We start from the raw sequence: 19,384 nt of genomic DNA, 5'->3' as shown, positions 1-19,384 counted from the left end.
CTAAAGTTGTAAAAGGTTACCTAAAAGCTGACGTTTCAAAGGCTACCTAAATGGAAAGTAGTAAATGTTAGCTAAAGTAGCAAAAGGTTAGCTAAAGCGGACTTATCAAAAGGCTACCTAAATGCTAAAGTAGTAAATATTAGTTAAAGTAGCTAAAGGTTAGCTGAAAGCTGACTTATCAAAAGGCTACCTAAATGCTAAAGTAGTAAATATTAGTTAAAGTAGCAAAAGGTTAGCTAAAGCTGACTTATCAAAAGGCTACCTAAACGCAAAAGTAGTAAATGTTAGCTCAAGTACCTAAAGGTTAGCTGAAAGCTGACTAATCAAAAGGCTACCTACAAGCTAAAGTAGTAAAAGGTTAGCTAAATTAGTAAAAGGTTAGCTAAAAGCTGACTTATGAAAAGCCTACCTAAAATCTAAAGTAGTAAAAGGTTAGCTAAATTAGCAAAAGGTTAGCTAAAAGCTGACTTATGAAAAGCCTACCTAAAAWCTAAAGTAGTAAAAGGTTAGCTAAAAGCTGACTTTTCAAAAGGCTACCTAAAAGCTAAATTAGTAAATGTGGGGAAAATGTTTGTAAAGATAAAATTCCAGCACTAAACTCTTGAATGAGCTGAACAAAAATACACAGAAATAATAAACAACCTGGAAAACAATAAAATCAATTATTATGACAACAGATTTAAGTAGGATTCAAACATATATATTTCATAATACCCCACTGTGCATACTACTTCAGTTTATAGCAACATGAATTTCTGTATCAGATGGGATTCTGTTTGTCACCTCAGCTTCCCTGACTCCCCTGAGGACATGCCGGACTATCCCCTCTTCATCTCCATTGGAGACTGGCTTGACTCCATCAAAATGAGCCAGTATAAGAGCAACTTCCTGGCAGGAGGATACACAACGCTGGATTCCATTTCAACCATGAGCATAGAGTGAGTACAGCTAAATTATTCTGAGAGCTGCTATCAAAAGTAGAAAAACACATATCAAAGGAAAAGACAATGCATAAAACTGTGTTCTGTAGGCTTTTTGTCCAGAAAATGTCAGGTTGTCTTTTGTTCCATGTTTGCTCTAAATTCTAGTTTAATTTAATGATGAACTATTTGTTCAATTTAACATGCAAATATTTTTAAATTAGGAAGAGACATATTTTAATTGTGCATATCAAAGAGAAATTGTCAATATGTGTTGAATTTGTGGTGGAGAAGGAGCCCGTTTGGCAGGGGCAATATGTTTTAGGAAATGTGGGCGAGGGACTAAATGTTCTTAATGTACACTGTCACTAACTGCCTCCACAACTAATTAACAGCATCTAGTACAAAAACTGTTATAACTCAGTCATTTTTACAGATATTCAATTAAAGCTTGGTTTGGTTGTAGCTGGAATTCTTCCTTCAGATGAAATGGCGAGGAAAGCTAGGCCTTTAATTTGAAATGTTTTTATGGCTCTGCTCCTTTTATAAAACATAATTAACGCTGATGGTTTTAGCGATTAATTTATTGTCTTGAACTATTTCAAACTTAATGTTAGTAGTAAACAAATACTCAGTATGACATCGTTTACTCCAGCAGAGTGTTTTGTTTTTCTTTCATGAGGTCATCACTTCTGTTTTCAGTTTTTACAATTAGTGTTTTTTCTTTAAAATCTGATGGTTGCTTTTTCCAACTGAATAAATCTTCATCTTTTTTTTTTTTCCAGCGACATCAAACGCATCGGAGTGTGTTTGATTGGCCACCAGAGGCGAATCATAAGCAGCATACAGTCCCTTCGGCTGCAGCTCCATCACATCCAGCAGAGCGGCTTTCAAGTGTGAGACCTGTTCGCACAGAGTCAGACTGTTTACACTGAGCTGGAGCTCCTCAGCATCATCGTCCAACCAACTGCACAAACACCAGACTGTTGGGTGTTGCCGGAATAACATGCTGCTCACATCAGAGCGATCCTACAYCTAGACTTCACGCAGTCTGGTCAACATGCACTTATCATCTTATTGTATCATCCGATGGACAGCCTCCACAACAACCAACCTCRGTCAGCATCGGCCAGAACGCCGTCTTTTTATTAACTCAGCAAATATTAGCAATTCACTTGAATTAGGAGTCTMTCTCTCTAGTGTCGATTCAAGTGTTCACCAGTACCTCTTCTCTTTCCAAATGACAATCCAACGGTTTCTATTGACTCTGACAGGTTTTAAGTCTGTTACCTCATAACCAGGGAAGATGGTGGTGTGGTTAAATTATGTGGTGATGCATGAGTAATCATGCAGTTTTAATATTTCATGCTGATTTGTCGAACGATTTGCCAAAAATTAGGAATAAAAATGAACAATCTAAGTGTGTTTTTTTGATCTGAAGACCAGTGAATGTCAATTTTCTTTTGTTTTTTAGAGCAAAATGTATGTTGTCTTCTCATAATAATGCAGTATGTACTGTACGAAAAACGTCTTGTGGAAGTTGTATGTTTTATTCAATGAGTTTGTTCCTTAATAAACAACTATATTTTAATGCTTTATCTTTTTCTTCTTAACTTTGGCATCTTTCAGAATATTCTGATCTTCTCAGTCAACCTTTAGGTTTTATTTGTCTTCGTAGTAGTCTGGTTATTTCTCATACACACCAATGCATCTCTCTTATGAGGCACATGAACAAAGTCATTTAACAGTCAAGGACTTTCTGACCATAAAGCAATATCAGGTGAGGTACTTGTGAAATGTTATATATAAAACATAAGTAGCCTCAATTAATGTAAAGTATAAAAAGTGCCAAATGTCTTTTCAGTTTCAGTTTTTAGCAAAAATTTTATATTTTCAAGTTGTGAATTTACAGTGCAAAAGAAAAGGTTTAAATCATCCCTTATCTACCCATTATTTTTCCAAGCCTATAGACTGTCTTATGAATTTCTCTTTCTTCATAATGTATACATTTTCTGCACAAAATACTGCCATAAACCTGAAAACCTAATGATTTTTTTTAAATTACAAAAAAGTTTAGCTCCTTTGAAGCAATGATGAACTTTCAGCGCTTTACCAACGTTAATGTCCCTTTAAATCCTTACAACCAATCACAGCACAGCGGTCCCTCTCGTTGCCTAACAACAAGCCGACCAATCACATCCGACTGAACTCTAATGAACATGGCTAGCATTTGCTAGCGGCCGGTCTCTTAGCAACATATTGTAAATAACMAATTTTGTTTGGTGAGTAGCGTGACCTAGCATCGGAGAAATGAATGAAAAACCGATTTAACACCGAAAGTAAAATTACCAACTTGAGAAACCGTGACGTGCAACAAGTCATCGCAGCTCCAATTCCAGGTAAATTACTGCTCTACTTAACAGCCTGCTGTGGGATAATACGAGCTAACCTTAGCGATATTATGACCGGGCTAACAGTGTCGTAACACACGCAGCACGTCCGCATTTATTTGCTTTATTTAATTGCTGACTGTCATGTAAAGCTTGTAATATTCGGCGCCGCATAATCATTGTTCTTTACTTTTGTTTTGAAATATGAAGTAATAAACTTAACAGCAGCTAAATGTTAGCAAAGGCTTGCTAACGGAGTGGGAGAGATTAAATAGCTGCTAGCATAAACACGTTCAAATCTGCTAAGCGCTAACAAACCCAGTTAGCTTAAAGTTAACGGGTTGGTGCATTTAGGTTAGTTTTGAGCTGTTGTGTCAGTTTTCAGGTAAAACGTGAAACATTTTAAAGGGTTCTCAGTTAATTGTTATACGGATGTTTTTATTTGAAATGTGAATCCACWAAGAAGAAATATTAACAAAAATAATGATAAACTAAAATGTCAGGTTATCACCCTCAGTGATAACCTGACCACCTGTGAATTTCTCCCTATGATAGTGACATTAACAAGCATTTCTTGCCTGGCCATACAGATCATGAGTTCTGCTTCACCTGCAGTGATTTTCTAACATTTTCTCATCTGTTTGTTGAAGATAAGATTCCCAGCTGATGGTTGTTGGTTAGCCAATGGGACTGTTTGACAAGCTGGTTGGATGGCTGGGGTTAAAGAAGGAGGTGAACGTGTTGTGTCTTGGTCTGGACAACAGTGGAAAAACCACCATAATCAACAAACTCAAGCCTTCWAATGCAAGTCTTCCTTCTATTAACGCTGTTGCATTTATGCATTTTGRTTGTTTATTATAGATTGTTAGTGTTTTGCTTTTCTCATTACTTTTTTATGTAATACTAATGCTATTCTGTAATTATACTGTGTCATYTAAGTAATATTTGCCTTAAGATTAACTAGAGACAAGTTCACAAATGTTCATAAATCTAAGCGGCTAATGTTGGCTCCTTTTTAAGCGACTTGTGAAAATATTATCTACTTTCTTTTTCTTTCAGGCCCAGGTACAAGATATCGTTCCAACGATTGGCTTCAGTGTAGAGAAGTTCAAGACATCCAGGTAGCCACTCATTAGAACWTAATAAGGACTGAATAGAAATGTTTAATTCAGCCATGATCTAAATGTGTTGCCATCTTTTCTGCCTATTATTATTAACCACTTAGGGTATTTCACAGAGTGATATACTATGACAGAATTGATACATTTAATATTTTCAGTATGATCAAAATTGCTCAAGATCCTTGTCTTTTTTTAGTCTTTCCTTCACAGTCTTTGACATGTCTGGTCAAGGCAGATACAGAAACCTTTGGGAGCATTACTACAAGTAAGTGAACATGGGTTTAAAAAACACATATTTTAGTAAGTAAGTAAACTTTATTTCTATAGCACCTTTTCACAGACAAACATCACAAAGTGCTTCACAGAAAGCAAAAKTAATTAAAAACAATAAAACAGATCACAGATATAAAAACAACAATTAAAACACAATAAAAAACACTTAACTAAAAGCCTGTCTGAATAAAAATGTCTTCAGATGTTTCTTAAAAGAGTCAGTAGAATCTGAGCAGCGAAGGGACAGAGGGAGAGTGTTCCAGAGCCTCGGGACCACCACCTGAAAAGCTTTGTCTCCACTGGTTTTATAATGGGTTCGAGGGACCACCAGCAGCATTTGATTAGAAGACCTCAAAGTCCTGGATGGACAGGGAGGCTTCAGAAGGTCCAGMATGTATTTGGGGGCCTGACCATGAAGTGCTCTGAAAGTTAAAACTAAAATTTTAAAATGACTCCTCAAAGTCACAGGGAGCCAGTGCAGAGAGGCTAAACCAGGTGTAATGTGGGCTCTSCTGTGGGTCTTTGTTAATAACCTCGCTGCAGCGTTCTGCACAGACTGAAGCCGAGTCAACGAGGATTTGTTTAGACATGTAAAAAGACTGTTGSAGMAATCTAAACGAGAAGAAATAAAAGCGTGAACAACCATCTCTAGCTCCTTCTGTACACAAAAGATCTCAGCTTTGAAATGTTCCTTAAATGATAAAAACAGTTACAAACTAAAATTTTACAATGGCTGTCAAAAGACATAGAACTATCAAAGACAACACCCAGATTTCTGAGACTATTTTTCACTGAAGGAGTTAAAAAAGCAAGGTGCTGCCTGATTACAGGGATTTTATCATCAGGGGCGATAATAAGAGTTTCAGTCTTGTTTGCATTTAACTGCAGGTAGTTGTTGTTCAGCCATGTTTTGACTTCTGACAGACAGTTAATGAGTTCAGATAGTTTGAAGAACTCAGAGGGTCGAAAGGAACAATACAACTGTATGTCATCAGCATACAGATGGCAGGACACATTACTGTAACATTTTAAAATACCTCCTAAAGGGTACAGGTACAATAAAAAGAGGATTGGACCCAAAACTGAACCTTGGGGTACCCCACAAGACAGCGGTGCAACATCAGAGTAAACCTGATTCATAAAAACAGTAAAAGACCGTTCAGATAAATAAGAGATGAACCAGTTTAACACAGAGCCAGAAATACCAAAATTATCTCAGTCTGTTGATAAGAACAGAGTGATCCACAGTGTCAAACGCTGAAGTCCAATAAAACCAGTACAGTGTAGTTTCCAGAGTCAGCTGCCATCAACAAGTCACATGAAACCTTTAATAAAGCTGTTTCTGTAGAGTGCAATTTGCGAAATCCAGACTGAAAAATGTCCATAATGTCATTTTCCTCCAAAAAGCAAATCAATTGTTCAGCTACCACCTTCTCCAGGATTTTTGATAAAAATGGTAGTTTGAAGCAAAAAAATAAATAAATAAAATAGTAGAAGCAGTGGGGTACAGAACCAGAATCAAGCGAGTAATTTATCAGTTTTACAACACTTGGGCCAATACAGTTAAAKATATCTTTAAAAAGAGAAGAGGGCAGGACATCAAGGGGGCTAGAGGACATTTTCATTCGACCCAACAGTTCTGTGATGTCCTGAATTGTCACTGGGGTGAATGAGGACCATGTATCAGAGGTTTTTGCTATTTTATTGTGCTGATTTGAACATTAATGCCTCTAATCTCTTCTCAGGGAAGGCCAGGCTATCATTTTTGTCATAGACAGTGCAGACAAACTGAGAATGGTTGTGGCRAAAGAAGAARTGGACACATTACTAAACCATCCTGGTCAGTTTGGCTTCATTGATTTTCTTGCTACCCGCTGTGTTTTTCAGGCTTCATAGTGTGATTTTATTTATAAGTAAAGTGCTTTGCCGTTTGTTTTATTCTAGACAATTTTAAATCAATGCTATAGAGTTAGTTATGTATCGTTTTTGTCATCTATTTTAGTCTCAGAATAGTTTTAGTAATTATTTGACTTGAAAAATCTTTCTAATATTAACACATTATATAACTTGTGCTGTTTTGTGCTGCAGATATTAAACATCGGAGGATCCCCATCCTGTTCTTTGCTAACAAGATGGACGTCAGAGATTCTCTGTCTTCTGTCAAAGTTTCACAGCTTCTCTGTTTGGAGAACATCAAAGACAAACCTTGGCACATCTGGTACAAACTTACACAAACACTTTTACAGCTTCATGTAGTGACATTTATTTTATTTATTTATTTATTTTCTTGGGAGATTTTGAGGTTTCTGCTGTAACCAAGTAATTGGAGCATAATTTTTTTTTGGCAAAAGGTGTCAAAGACTTAGTGTGTGAAAACAAATTGCATTAGCGAAACATTTACTGCACAGAAAAAGATCTGAAAAAGAGGAAACACAACACAACTTTCAGAGTCTTTACAGATTTTGAAAAAGAACTAAAGTGTGCCCGCATCGTACCTGCCTTGGTATTTATGATTTATTCTGCTGGACGTTTGAAATAAAGACACAAGGCAGGTTTTAGAATACAGGTCTACCATTTTAGAATGTACAGAAAACCAAACTGAGAGACGCGTGTAATGCTCTAGACAACTTTGTGCCTTTTTGAGAGAAAATTTATTGCAAATTTTTTTGGTACATGTTCAAAATTGAAAAAAAAAAGTCTAACCTTCTGAGACTGACTCAAGGAAGTCTTGAAGGGGATTTTGCYTGTAACCTGTAAAGGCCCTGTCTCGCAATGACGTTTTAGACAACTTTTGCCAATTTATGGAAAGTTTGGTTACATCTACGTTGAAGATGGAATTAAGAAAATCAAATGGAACTCCTGTTTTAGGCATGTACATGCTGTAATGCCAATAAATTGATCAACTATTTAACTTTTATAAGTAGTGGAATTTTTTTTTTTCACAAGTTTGCATTAGTTGTCTAAAACATTATAGTGTGACAGGGTCTTAATCAGAGCAGTAACTAAACCACAAATCAACTTTTTTTGTTCAGATAAACTGTCTAAATTGGGCTTTTAGGATAATATCCTTATATTTTCTTGTAAAGATGTTTAATTTTGCGATATTTAGTCTAAAAGCATCACAGTGCTGCCCTCTATGAGTTGAACAGTGGCTACTGCAGTTGAATTTTCCTATTGGTTAAAACGGTACTTATTCTTGGCTGTGTCCAAAACGGCGGGCGGGGTCCTCCGAAGGTCGAATTTGTCGGCRGCATACYTCACAGCGCTGCGACGAAGGACGTCCAAAACCGAAGACTCCTCCGATGCGGCCGACAAATACGTCCTTCCTTTGGCCCGAATCGAAGGACAGGTCTGATGGATCCTTCCCGGCCCAGCATATCCCATAATGCATTGCGGCCCGACCGGAGATTTTTTATGCTAGTAATGGCGGACGAAGCGAGAGAAAAGAATACATTTTAAATAAAAATATGGTGATATAAAAATTTTAAAAAATTAGCGGTTGTAATTCTAATACTTATATCATTTGTATGGACATGTTTTTAAATATTATTTTTTCATCATAAAAAACGTGAAATAAACATGAACCTACAGCGGGTCAATTAGTTCTTCAAATGATACTTTTAAGTTAATTTTATAGTTTTGTGATATTATTAATGCTAATATATTGATAATTTTCTAATTTTGATTTACGTTTGCTTGTTTAGCGTCGTCACAATTGCTAGGTGACATGACGTACGCCGGGGTAAGGAGGGGAGGRTAGACCGTCCAAATTCACAYCCTCTTTTTTTCCGGTCTTCCCGGTCTACCAAGGACCCGGCCCGCCGCGACAGGGGAGTCTGGGTCCTCCGGAGGACCCGGTCTGTTGTTTTGGGCACAGCCCTTGACTGTGGCCCTCTGTATCTTTTTGCACCGCCCACTTTGTTGGGATTTTTTTAGAATTTTCCTGGGGGTGGGGTTATACTTTACACTTTCAAGACAAATGTTTTTTTTTCACTATTTTTCAGTGCCACTGATGCTCTAAAAGGAGAGGGGTTACAGGAAGGTGTCGACTGGTTACAAGGTATGAGATTTAATTTGGTGAGAGTGTCAGTGCAGTGGTTAGCTAATCACACAGTTCATATATTTTATTAGTATTTAATATTTTTTGATGTGTCCATGTAAGTTTGATGCACCATAACCCCCTGATGCACACACAGTCACTATTTAGTCCTTTTGGGGCATTAGATGTGTAACATAATACAGCAGCTTCTTCAGCCTGGCATCACCTCAACATTACTGTTGTTTATGAGGAGCTGCAGCAGCAACACAAATCTCTGCAACTCCTCCTAAATATACAGTTTGCTCATAACAGCAAACCGTTTCGTCATAAAAGTGTAAATCAATCTGAAAGTCCACGCAGCACTTTGTTAAAGAAAACAGCCYTGGATGAGAGCTGCCGACAGTATTTATAAACATTATAATTAACCACCTCAGCACAACTCAAATACTTTTAATCACAGCTTTCTCTGCTTCGTTTGGCTCCGAAAGTGAGGATGAACAACAAAGTTATGCAGCTGATTAGCATAGGTAAACCCTGGGTTGGGAAAGTTTATTTATTTATTTAACGACTCAATCTGTCAGATTTTTCTGAGCAGCTGTTCTCGTGTCAAATTAAGCCACCGCGGGCGGCTGTTTGTTAGTGAGGCTGGAGCTCAGACGTATACCATGATGGAGGTGATACTTACATGTTAGCACACAATAACAGGCAGACTTTAGGGGATAACTGAGGAGTAGTTTAGATGAGACACGAAGATGTGTTAAATAAAAATAGATTGATTGTACATGTTAGCCTGTAATGAGGATCATAGGTGACACTTTCTGGCAAAATGAGTCACAAAGAGGAGTTTTTCAATGTTAGCTTCTTAATATTTTCTAACTCTCCGTGGACCTTTCTGCATCACGGTCCAGTTGTAGGGCATTGAGTGTGGGACCTGAATGACTAACAATGTGTTGCAGAGATTTCAGTCCCATTTATCACTTGTGTATATGTGCAACAATGATCACAGTTAGATGAAAATAAGTTCAAATATCAATAAAATAATAAAAAATTAAGATTGTTGCAGCTCGGTCTGGTAATATAATATTGATCTGGTGTCAAATATGTTGATTACATTAATCTTGGCCACATTATTTTAGCACTTCACAACTTGAACACAGCTATTTAATTGTGTAGGGTTTATGCAGAAGTCTACAGACCACAATAACAAATGCGTTTAACGCTGTTAAAACACARATTAACCAATTAATATTTATGCCAAATACGATGTTCGGCAGAAGATTGTTTTTTATTCAGCATTTAATGAATCAGAGGTCAGTTTACCTCAAGATTAAATGTAGATTATATGTTTATAACTCAATCCCACTGGCCATAATGATCGTTAATGATCTTTGCACACTGATATTTTCTCTAGATATATATCTGATTTTGTGAGCTAATTAATACATTTTATTTATAGTGAATTTACTGCACAATGGTTTAACCTTACTTCTACGTTGCATCTCCAGATTGCGGCACTAATCCCAACATTCGCGCAGCGTAACAGTTCTGGATGAGTTTTTATTTTTCTGATTAGAAGTTGGTCCATTAAAAACCAAAAGAAACAAATTACAAATCCTCATCTCGAAAGCTTTAAAATGACCTGTAGTTTGCTGAAACGTAACAATTTATCACCTGGACTGACAGCAAGCTAGTTCTGTTTACAAGAGTTTTAGTTTGAAAACTTGGTTTTATGGTCTGGAGTGATGTCATCAGGAATTCCAGCCTTATATATATGAAAAGGGGAATCCCCTAATATTATAATAAGGGATTTCCTGAGTGGATGAATTTATTTAATTTAATTTTTTGTCAAATACATGTTTGGTTTGATAAAATCATCTACTTAGTTTTATGTCTGTGTTTAACATCATTATTGTCATTTTTACCTTTTTGTGTTTGTTCACTGCTTCCATTTAAAATGTTTCCATAGATCAAATAATCCAGTGAGTACTGACTGTTTTATGAATGTTGTGTTTTTATTGTGGGAAGTGTGTAGAAACCTTTGACCTCAGTGAGTGGGTGAACTACACACATGTTGCTGTGCAGTTTGTAGAACTCTTCCTGTGACAAACGTTTCTCAGTAATCCTGTAGTTGATTACAAAAGAAAAAAAACTCATTCGATGTTGTTCATCTTATGAACAGCAAAATTTTTTAAATCCTGAAATAAAACCATGTCAGATTTTGACAAATTCTTCCAGTTAAAAGGGAGTTTTTCCTCTCCACTGTCGCCAATGTGCTGCTCAGCAAATGAAGATTTAACACAAAACGCTGGCTTCTTTAGATTCGTTGGTTTTTGTGTCCCTGAGACGACATTGTGACTTCGCGCTCTATAAATAAGTTGAATTAAATTGACTTAAACCATTCATAGAAAGTCATGTTTTTATTGTTTTATGTTGTCCCTGAGTATAATCTGTACATGTTGCTGTTATTTTGAAACACAGCAGTCCATGATTAATACTACCTTTCTCTTGAATAATAGTATTTCTTACTGTTTTTTTCCAGATCAAATCAAAACAATGAGAACATGAAAGCATGATGTGTGACCAGCCCAAAGTGGTTTCTGGAAAGAAGAGTTTACTTGTTTTCAAAGGCACCACTGGACAAAAATAACCTAATTTCCCTCTGGGATCAACAAAGTATTTTTTTAATTGAATTGAATTGAAATTCATTAAGCTGGTATTTAGATGAGCTCTGGTTGTTTCTGAGTGAAAAAGTGATCCGATTGTGTCACCAGTGAAACAAACATCCAACAGTTGTACAAAATATATAAGTTGGCAACTTTAGAACTGCTTTTACAGCACAAGCTCTTCAGATTCATCTGRAATTATTCATTAAGTTGTACTGAATAGTAAAGCTGCTGAAGCAAATTTAAAACTGAGGAGATTGAATTTGCTGTGACGAAGATGCTTGTTTTTATGAATATTCTTGCTTTAATTGTAAGGTTTTGAACATGACCACATTAGCTTCTCCTAATGTGAGTTTTTATAGCTGTGTTAGTTTAGTTGGAAACATAATCTTTCTGTAAATGTTTACATGCAAAGGGACAAAACTAGATGTTTATTTTGGTAARGCAAAGCAAATAATTTATAAATGTATGAATTTCAGTCAACTGCCTTTTTCGGTTTAGCATAAAGAGCTGTTTCATAGTTGTGTTCACGAGTTTGTGCTGCAGCTAATTCAGCTTCACTCGTGTTTGAAGAGCTTTTYCACAATCATAAGATCATCACAATCGTTAAGACTGAAGCAAATAAGCATTTTAGACCTGAGTGGACATATAAGATGCTCTCATAGAAATACTTTCTGGCTTTTCTGTAAGATGTGGTGAAATAATTCATATCTGATGTTAGTTTGTCAAATTTGTTAATAAAAGAAAAAAAATGTTTTTTTTTTGTCTTATTTCATCAGTGAGGATGTTATGGAACCAAATACTTGTATCAGTTTACCTTCAACCTTCATGAATCAAAGGCAGACTTGCTGCATCCGTTCAGTCTGAACAAAGTTTATTACAGTCTTTGATGTTTTGAGTGTTTCTGACTTGAAGCTTGAAACAGGTTTTGTCTGATGATGTTTGTCCTTTTCACGTCATTTCAACCCATATCAATGTTTTATTCTGAAACCTTATGCTAATAAGATTCACTGCAAACCGTGACGTTTTTAGTGAATTTTCCTCTAAAATTTATGTAAAAAAATGAGAGATCATAAGAAACAAAGTATAAAACTAACAAACTGAATTTTTTTTTAAATTAACGTGCAGTATTGTTTATTTTAAAAGAGAACTAGTGATTGTTTTAAATTTAAAAAAATCAAAAAGAAAAAAATTGTGTAGGTCTTCTGGACGGGTTCTTCTCTAATGAAACGTTTCGTCTCTCCTCCAAGAGACTTCTTCAGTCTGAGAGTTTCAGHCAAAATTCAGGCTTTTAAGCACTGCCTCCATGTGACTGATACATCACATGGCTATAGTTGACACCTAATTAACACCTATTGTTAACAGGGGGTGGAGTGATACTGGCAATAGCCGCACTGTGTCCTCCTAGGAGGACTGCGACCAGTTATACATCGGGGAAACAAAGCAGCCACTGTTCAAAAGAATGTCCCAACACAGACGAGCTACATCTAATGGCCAGAACTCTGCAGTTTTCACTCATTTACAGGCCAGCGGTCACTCTTTCAGAGATGAGGATGTTCTCATTCTTGATAGAGAGGAACGTTGGTTTGAGAGAGGAGTAAAAGAAGCCATTTTTGTGAAGAAAGACCGTCCATCATTAAACAGAGGTGGAGGCCTCCATTTTCAGTTGTCCCCCTCCTACAGCGCTGCAATAGCCAGTATCACTCCACCCCCTGTTAACGATAGGTGTTAATTAGATGTCAACAATAGCCATGTGATGTGAGTATCAGTCACATGGAGMCAGTGCTTAAAAGCCTGAATTTTGCCTGAAACTCTCAGACTGAAGAAGTCTCTTGGAGGAGAGACGAAACGTTTCATTAGAGAAGAACCCGTCCAGAAGACCTATACAATTTTTTTCTTTTTAATTTTTTTTACCTGGATTACTGAGATGCATCAGGACGTTTTAAATTTTACATCAAAGCCTCTTTAGATTTTAGACAATTGAGTTCAATAAACTGAGATGCTTTTAAAGCAAAACTTTCCATCGTTTTATATAATTATAGCTCTGTTTGCTTCACATGTAACTTATTGAAAAAAAAAAAGACTTTCTCTTGCTGCCTGTTTGTCTCCTTCTCCTTCACTCACCGGTTCTCAGACATGATGTTTGCTGCCAGCAACAGCTGCTCATTAAACCTGCATCCTTCAGCTTTGAACCACTTACTTTAATCTAAACATTCGAATTATTACAGTTTTTATTCGAGCCCAGCAAAAACAGTTGTCACTTTATCGCTATATTTCTTAGTGAGGAATGAAAGTATTTATCATGGGGTTTGGGTTATTTAACCCTGTATGGATGTGAAGTTTATCAGTGTTTACATGAAGAGTCTGGAGGTCGTGCTCCAGCCATCTGTCCACCAGCTGCTTGTTATGTTTCTGGCATAAATATTTCACCGGATCACTACACGGATGTCAAATAAAATCACAATTTATTCAATTTTAATCCAATTACTAAACTTTCCTGACTGCTCTACGGTTCTTTGTCTGCATTCGTTTTATTGAATTTAAATAGAAATCAGTAAAATAGATAATAGAGCCTCTTAAGCTTGATTCATCAAGACTCTTTGATTAGTATGTTTTCACTCAGAATAAACATGTTGGATTTCCCTCTAACACAAAGTAAATGATGAAAAGTTTTGCTAAAAGACATGATTGTGCAACAGTTTTAAAGCGTAATATGTTTTAAACCACTCTCAGCTACTACCACACCAAATTTAAGCTCAATATGTGGAAAACTGAGTGTGTGTTTGGTCTTTTTTGTTAGTGTGATCGTCTTGCCTTGGTCAGCTGGTTAAAAGAGTTGCATCCAGTAGAGTTTCTTTAATGTCCTGTTGTTGAAAATGTGTTTTTCTAACATGACAAATCGCCCAAAACGAAGTATGTTTCACTCAAATTAGTAACAGCAACATTAAACACTAATAAACAAAGAAAATTTGTCATTTTTGGCAACGGTTGGAGAAGAAACACGTCACCTAAAACCTGCGGCCAACATGTTCTCACTTAGCCACGAGGGGGCGCTGCTGTTCAAATACACCTGATGCGAGAGAGAGAGAGAGAGAGAGAGAGAGAGAGAGAGAGAGAGAGAGAGAGAGAGAGACGTAAAAGTCAAATTGGTATCATTAAATCTCTCCGAGCGGTCTTCAGGATCCATCCTAATTGGATATCTGCCAGTTTTGACAAGTTTAGTTCAGATGAAACGACTTTAGGCAGCGGAGGAGGTCATTAGGTGGAGCTCACTGATAGGTTTCCTGAAGTGAAGTGGCTTCAACACTAAAGTGTCTTCTAAGTGTTTAAATGTGTGTTTTTGAAGAGAGGAAAATGGATTGTTTCTCCTTGAAAAGATATTGGAGATATATTTCTGCTGTAATTTTTATTTATATTCTCCTCCACGTGTTTCCACCCCGATCTAAAGTTGTGTGGTTGTCTGTGTGATTAAAATAAAAAGCCAGGGCGCGCTCCGTGGTTATTACGCACCATGTTCCAAAAGTTTCCCCAAGACGTACAAAGAAAAAGAATACAAATTATTGATTGTCCATCATGGCTGTGATACTGTTTAGGTTTGATTCACTGTTAAAATAAAAATAAAATWAAAAAATTAAAAAGGACGTCCACGTTATTGGATGAAGGAATCTCTCCACCCTCCTCCGGTCGGATCAGATCAGCCACGAACATCGTGACGTGTTTCTGTGCACGGAGCACATTAGGAGGGACGGGTAGGGTCTCTGACGCGCGACTCGGGTCCGTTGACGGCATCTGGCCCCCTTTTAAGCGTCAGGGAGTCAAAACGGGAGACCCCCCAACGCTGGTCCACGCGCCTCAGAGAGACTGGGACAAATGTTATGCGCCCTTTTTTTTATATCTGAGAGCGCCACATGACTGTAGGAATACCCCAGGTAAGTTATCCCGCGTTCTTAAAGGTGGCTAGATTGATAGATGGTAGATAGAAACGGATGTTTTTCGTGCGTAATTACGCACCATTCTTTCAGAGCAAAAACTGTTAAAAATAAAAGAATGGATAAAATAAATCAAATAGCACGGCACACTGGACTCAATTTGACTGCTTAAACACTAACTTTAGTTTACATTTATTACTTCCATGTATTTTTTATAATAATTGTGGATTTTTACGCATTATGTTGTGAGTAAGCATCCACGGGCTTTCAGGGCAGTTCTTTAAAACAATCGGTTCTGGTTCTAAATCATCGTTTTTGTGCTTTTTATAAACACAGTAAGATGAGTTTAAAAGCTCAAATACCTGTCTTTATATCCTATTAACCAGTTTTGACCCCCATAGAACTTACCTATCAAATATTTAAAAGTAAAACTATTCCTTTTTTAATCTCAGTTTATTTATTTTTTCCCCCTGTGCTTTTCCAGGTCTTCATGCCTTCCAGCTCCTAGCAGAAGACCGCTGCGACAATGGCCATCCACGTGGAGGGGCTCGTGGCCATCGCCTTCTTCTACCTGCTGATCCTGTTCGTGGGCATCTGGGCGGCGTGGAAGAACAAGCACTCCGGGGAGGCGGAGGGCACCGACCGCAGTGAGACCATCATGGTGGGGGGCAGGGACATCGGGCTGTTTGTTGGAGGATTCACCATGACAGGTGGAGTTCAGCACACATTTCATGCCTGTTTTACAGACAATAATTGTGTTTGGTTGCATTAAAACATGGACAAAAATAAATTTGTTCCAAGAAATAAGTCTTACAGACACCTRTTTTTGAAACCACAAAGACTATTTTATTTTACAAAGCTTGCACATTTTTCAAATCTTCACCCTGATTTAYTGTTTTTCTCTGTATTTTCAGCGACCTGGGTTGGAGGGGGCTACATCAACGGCACAGCTGAGTACGTCTATCTTCCGGGTTATGGTTTGGCGTGGGCTCAAGCCCCCTTTGGATATGCTCTCAGCCTGGTTGTTGGTGAGGGATTTTCATTTATTTTTTAGTCAGTAATAGAAAATCAACAATTGTTCACTGATCAAATGAGTTTCTAAACTCAGAAACTAAACTTTTGTCCTCAAATCAAACGATTGTCTTTAGTGTGACTCTAATCCTGGTGTGTTTTTATTTGTTGRGTCGTAGATGGGCTTCTATAACTTTACACAAACTCTCACAGAAATCTGAATTTGTAATTTTGTAAATGTTCTCTTTTTTTTTGTTCTTTGGAATCTCTCAGTTCTTGATGCTCACTTTTTTTCCCAGGTGGTCTTTTTTTCGCCAAACCCATGCGCTCCAGGGGTTACGTCACCATGTTGGACCCCTTCCAGCAGCTGTATGGGAAACGTATGGGGGGGCTTCTCTTCATACCTGCACTCATGGGGGAGATTTTCTGGTCTGCTGCCATCTTGTCGGCCCTCGGTGAGTTTGTTCCTCTACAAACACCAAAATCCAAGCTTGTTCTTCAGATTGTGTCAGCGGGGGGGTCATGTTCTTCCATCTGTTGCTGACTTTAGGGGCCACTCTAAGCGTCATTGTGGACATCAACATTAAGATGTCGGTGGTTATCTCTGCACTCATTGCCATCTTTTACACCCTGGTTGGAGGACTGTACTCTGTGGCCTACACTGATGTGGTGCAGCTCTTTTGTATCTTTGTTGGCCTGGTAGGTTTATTTGGATGTTTTCTGTCTTTTTTAAAAATTTAATTTGGTAATTAAAGGTAAAAAATGAATATGGCAAATGTCTGTTTTTTGCTGTTTGCAGTGGATCAGCGTCCCCTTTGCTCTGACCAACGCTGCGGTGTCAGACATCACTGTTACTGCAGTAAAGCAGGTTTACCAGTCACCGTGGAGAGGCAGCYTCAAGAAGGAAGACACCTGGGTTTGGATCGACAACTTCTGTCTCCTGGTACTGTATCCACTTCCCCTCCACAAAGTCTAAAACTACTTCTGCTGGTGAACTTTAACGAAAAGATGGTCTACTTGTTGAGTCCAGTTTTAAAAAACTGAAGAACTTCGGCCCAACGAGCTGTGAAAAAATGATCAGTTTGATCAGTGACAGATGGTTGTGAAAGTGCATTAATTAATTTTAACAGGAACAGATGTTAAACAAATTTCTTAATCATACATTTATTGTTAGAAAATAGTTTTTTGTAATAAATTCTACAGTGGAAAAAAAGGAGTTTTTCTAAGAAACGTGTCTCCATCATGTTTGAAATGTGCACTTCTGTTTAGAAGGGGGAGTTTGTCCAAGGTATGGTGGCCTGTTTGAGTTTTGTGGGTGTGGTTTGTTAATGACAGGATTGGTCAGATTGACTATTTTGGGTGGGGTTTGAAGAAGCCAAAACAATTTGATTGGAAGAACAATGGGCGGCTGGGGGGACGTGTAGCTCAGTCGAAATGGCCAGAAAATCCCTATAGTTTTAAAAATAAATATTAATTTTAGTCATAACTTGAGACAGGAAGGTGCTAAACACACAAAATGTGAACTTCGTACATGTGGATGGATGTGTAACAATTTGGCTTGGTCAAAACAGCCATTACTTTCCAAGAAAAAGAGCCATTTTTGAATATGAATATTAATTATTATCAGRTATAACAGGAAGGTTCTAGTTTCACCAATATTGAAGTTATTTACATGTTCATAATAATTTTACTATTACCATTACTTCATTGATTAACTTGCCTCACAAGATAAGTCAACCTGACCAATTAAAGTTTTGCCAAACTCCGCCCACTCCAACAAACTTGGATAAACTCCGCCCACACAGACAAAAATACCCACTGTACTACAGAGACCCCTACTTACTTTGGTCCTGATTTTTATCCGGACGTTTCTTTATTTGTTTTTGTTCAACATTTTATCTTATCCAGATCATTTAAGTGAAATGCTAAATTGTCTGTTTTGTCTTAACATYATGCTGCCTCTTTCTTTGAGTTTAAAAATTTTATCCGAATAAAATGGGTGGTAATGAAGAAAAGCTTCCAAATCAAAGGAAAACTTTGAAAAAGCTTTCCAAAACCCAAAGAACTACTAATCTTAGTCCTATTCAAAAATTAGTTTGGCGTTTGGAAACAAAGTGTTTCTTGCTTTAAAGACTGTAGTTTAAAAAAAAAGGTGTTTATTTTTGCTACAGATGCTGGGAGGAATTCCCTGGCAAGTTTATTTCCAAAGGGTGCTCTCAGCCTCCTCGGCCACCTACGCACAGGTCCTCTCCTTCCTGGCTGCGTTCGGGTGCCTCGTCATGGCCGTGCCGTCCGTTCTCATCGGGGCCATCGGGGCCTCCACAGGTACGAGACACGTGTGCAAACATTCTGTGCGTGTGTGTGTGTGTGTGTGTGTTTGTTTTGGGGGGAAGCCTCTGGATGGGTCCTTGTTGCCCTTAGATCTGAGAGAGCCTGGTAAATAGCAGCTGGTTCAGCTCATCCATAATGAAGCAGCAATCCGCTTAATAACCTCGTTGGTTTGTAAATATTACATTAGAAGGAGGCAAGGGACCAAATTAGTGCTGTGATCTCCAGATTTGTAGGCATCAAATTTCAAATTGAAGTAATGAAAACACAATTATATATACAGTATTTATTTGGCGTAAACCCTGAGATAGTTTGACCGYCGTTCTCGTTTGTGAAGAGTTAATGTGTCTTTTGTTAGGAACAAAGATAAAAGGACTTTTGAAAGTCTAACGTTGACTGATTTTTCTCCACATTCTTCAGACTGGAACCAGACCAGTTATGGCTCCACTTCTCCTAAAGAGAACGATGAAGCAGACATGATTCTCCCCATCGTGCTCCAGCATCTTTGTCCCCCGTTTGTTTCGTTTTTTGGTTTGGGGGCAGTCTCTGCAGCTGTCATGTCATCTGCAGACTCCTCCATCCTCTCAGCCAGCTCCATGTTCGCGAGAAACATCTACCAGCTGGCCTTCAGACAGTCAGTGAGTACATGTCTCTGCTGCAGTAAGACTTATATTGAAATTTTTTTATTTTATTTTTGTTTATACGTATAT

General features: G+C 37.7%; 3 protein-coding genes across 4 annotated transcripts in view; all 3 read left to right on the top strand.

Moving 5' to 3' along the window:
- Window positions 1-2,511, top strand: part of LOC106513986 (ephrin type-A receptor 6) — an 82,291-nt gene extending 79,780 nt beyond the window's left edge. For both annotated transcript variants that reach the window (XM_014003055.1, XM_014003054.1), the window contains 2 exons: window positions 789-938; window positions 1,706-2,511. In XM_014003055.1, coding sequence (XP_013858509.1) covers window positions 789-938; window positions 1,706-1,820 — 265 coding nt within the window. In that variant the 3' untranslated portion in view covers window positions 1,821-2,511. The remainder of the gene's footprint in view (window positions 1-788; window positions 939-1,705) is intronic.
- A 606-nt stretch (window positions 2,512-3,117) lies between these two features.
- On the top strand, window positions 3,118-12,162 carry arl6 (ARF like GTPase 6). Its single transcript, XM_014003053.1, has 8 exons — window positions 3,118-3,319; window positions 3,961-4,114; window positions 4,370-4,431; window positions 4,628-4,696; window positions 6,450-6,544; window positions 6,793-6,922; window positions 8,709-8,764; window positions 11,283-12,162. The coding sequence occupies exons 2-8, from the start codon at window positions 3,995-3,997 to the stop codon at window positions 11,306-11,308; spliced, it is 558 nt and encodes a 185-aa protein (XP_013858507.1). The 5' UTR covers window positions 3,118-3,319; window positions 3,961-3,994; the 3' UTR covers window positions 11,309-12,162.
- Window positions 12,163-13,295: 1,133 nt separating this feature from the next.
- The window catches only part of LOC106513984 (high-affinity choline transporter 1), a 9,480-nt gene continuing 3,391 nt past the window's right edge, over window positions 13,296-19,384 (top strand). The window contains exons 1-8 of the mRNA XM_014003052.1: window positions 13,296-15,335; window positions 15,820-16,045; window positions 16,250-16,363; window positions 16,646-16,801; window positions 16,897-17,045; window positions 17,146-17,289; window positions 18,518-18,671; window positions 19,095-19,312. Of these exons, the coding sequence (XP_013858506.1) occupies window positions 15,862-16,045; window positions 16,250-16,363; window positions 16,646-16,801; window positions 16,897-17,045; window positions 17,146-17,289; window positions 18,518-18,671; window positions 19,095-19,312 (1,119 nt within the window). The 5' untranslated portion in view covers window positions 13,296-15,335; window positions 15,820-15,861. The remainder of the gene's footprint in view (window positions 15,336-15,819; window positions 16,046-16,249; window positions 16,364-16,645; window positions 16,802-16,896; window positions 17,046-17,145; window positions 17,290-18,517; window positions 18,672-19,094; window positions 19,313-19,384) is intronic.

Source organism: Austrofundulus limnaeus, unplaced genomic scaffold (assembly GCF_001266775.1).
Source record: "Austrofundulus limnaeus strain Quisiro unplaced genomic scaffold, Austrofundulus_limnaeus-1.0 Scaffold16, whole genome shotgun sequence".
Lineage (NCBI taxonomy): Eukaryota > Metazoa > Chordata > Actinopteri > Cyprinodontiformes > Rivulidae > Austrofundulus > Austrofundulus limnaeus.
Note: the sequence above shows the minus strand (reverse complement) of the source record. Positions and strands in the feature narration are given on the sequence as shown.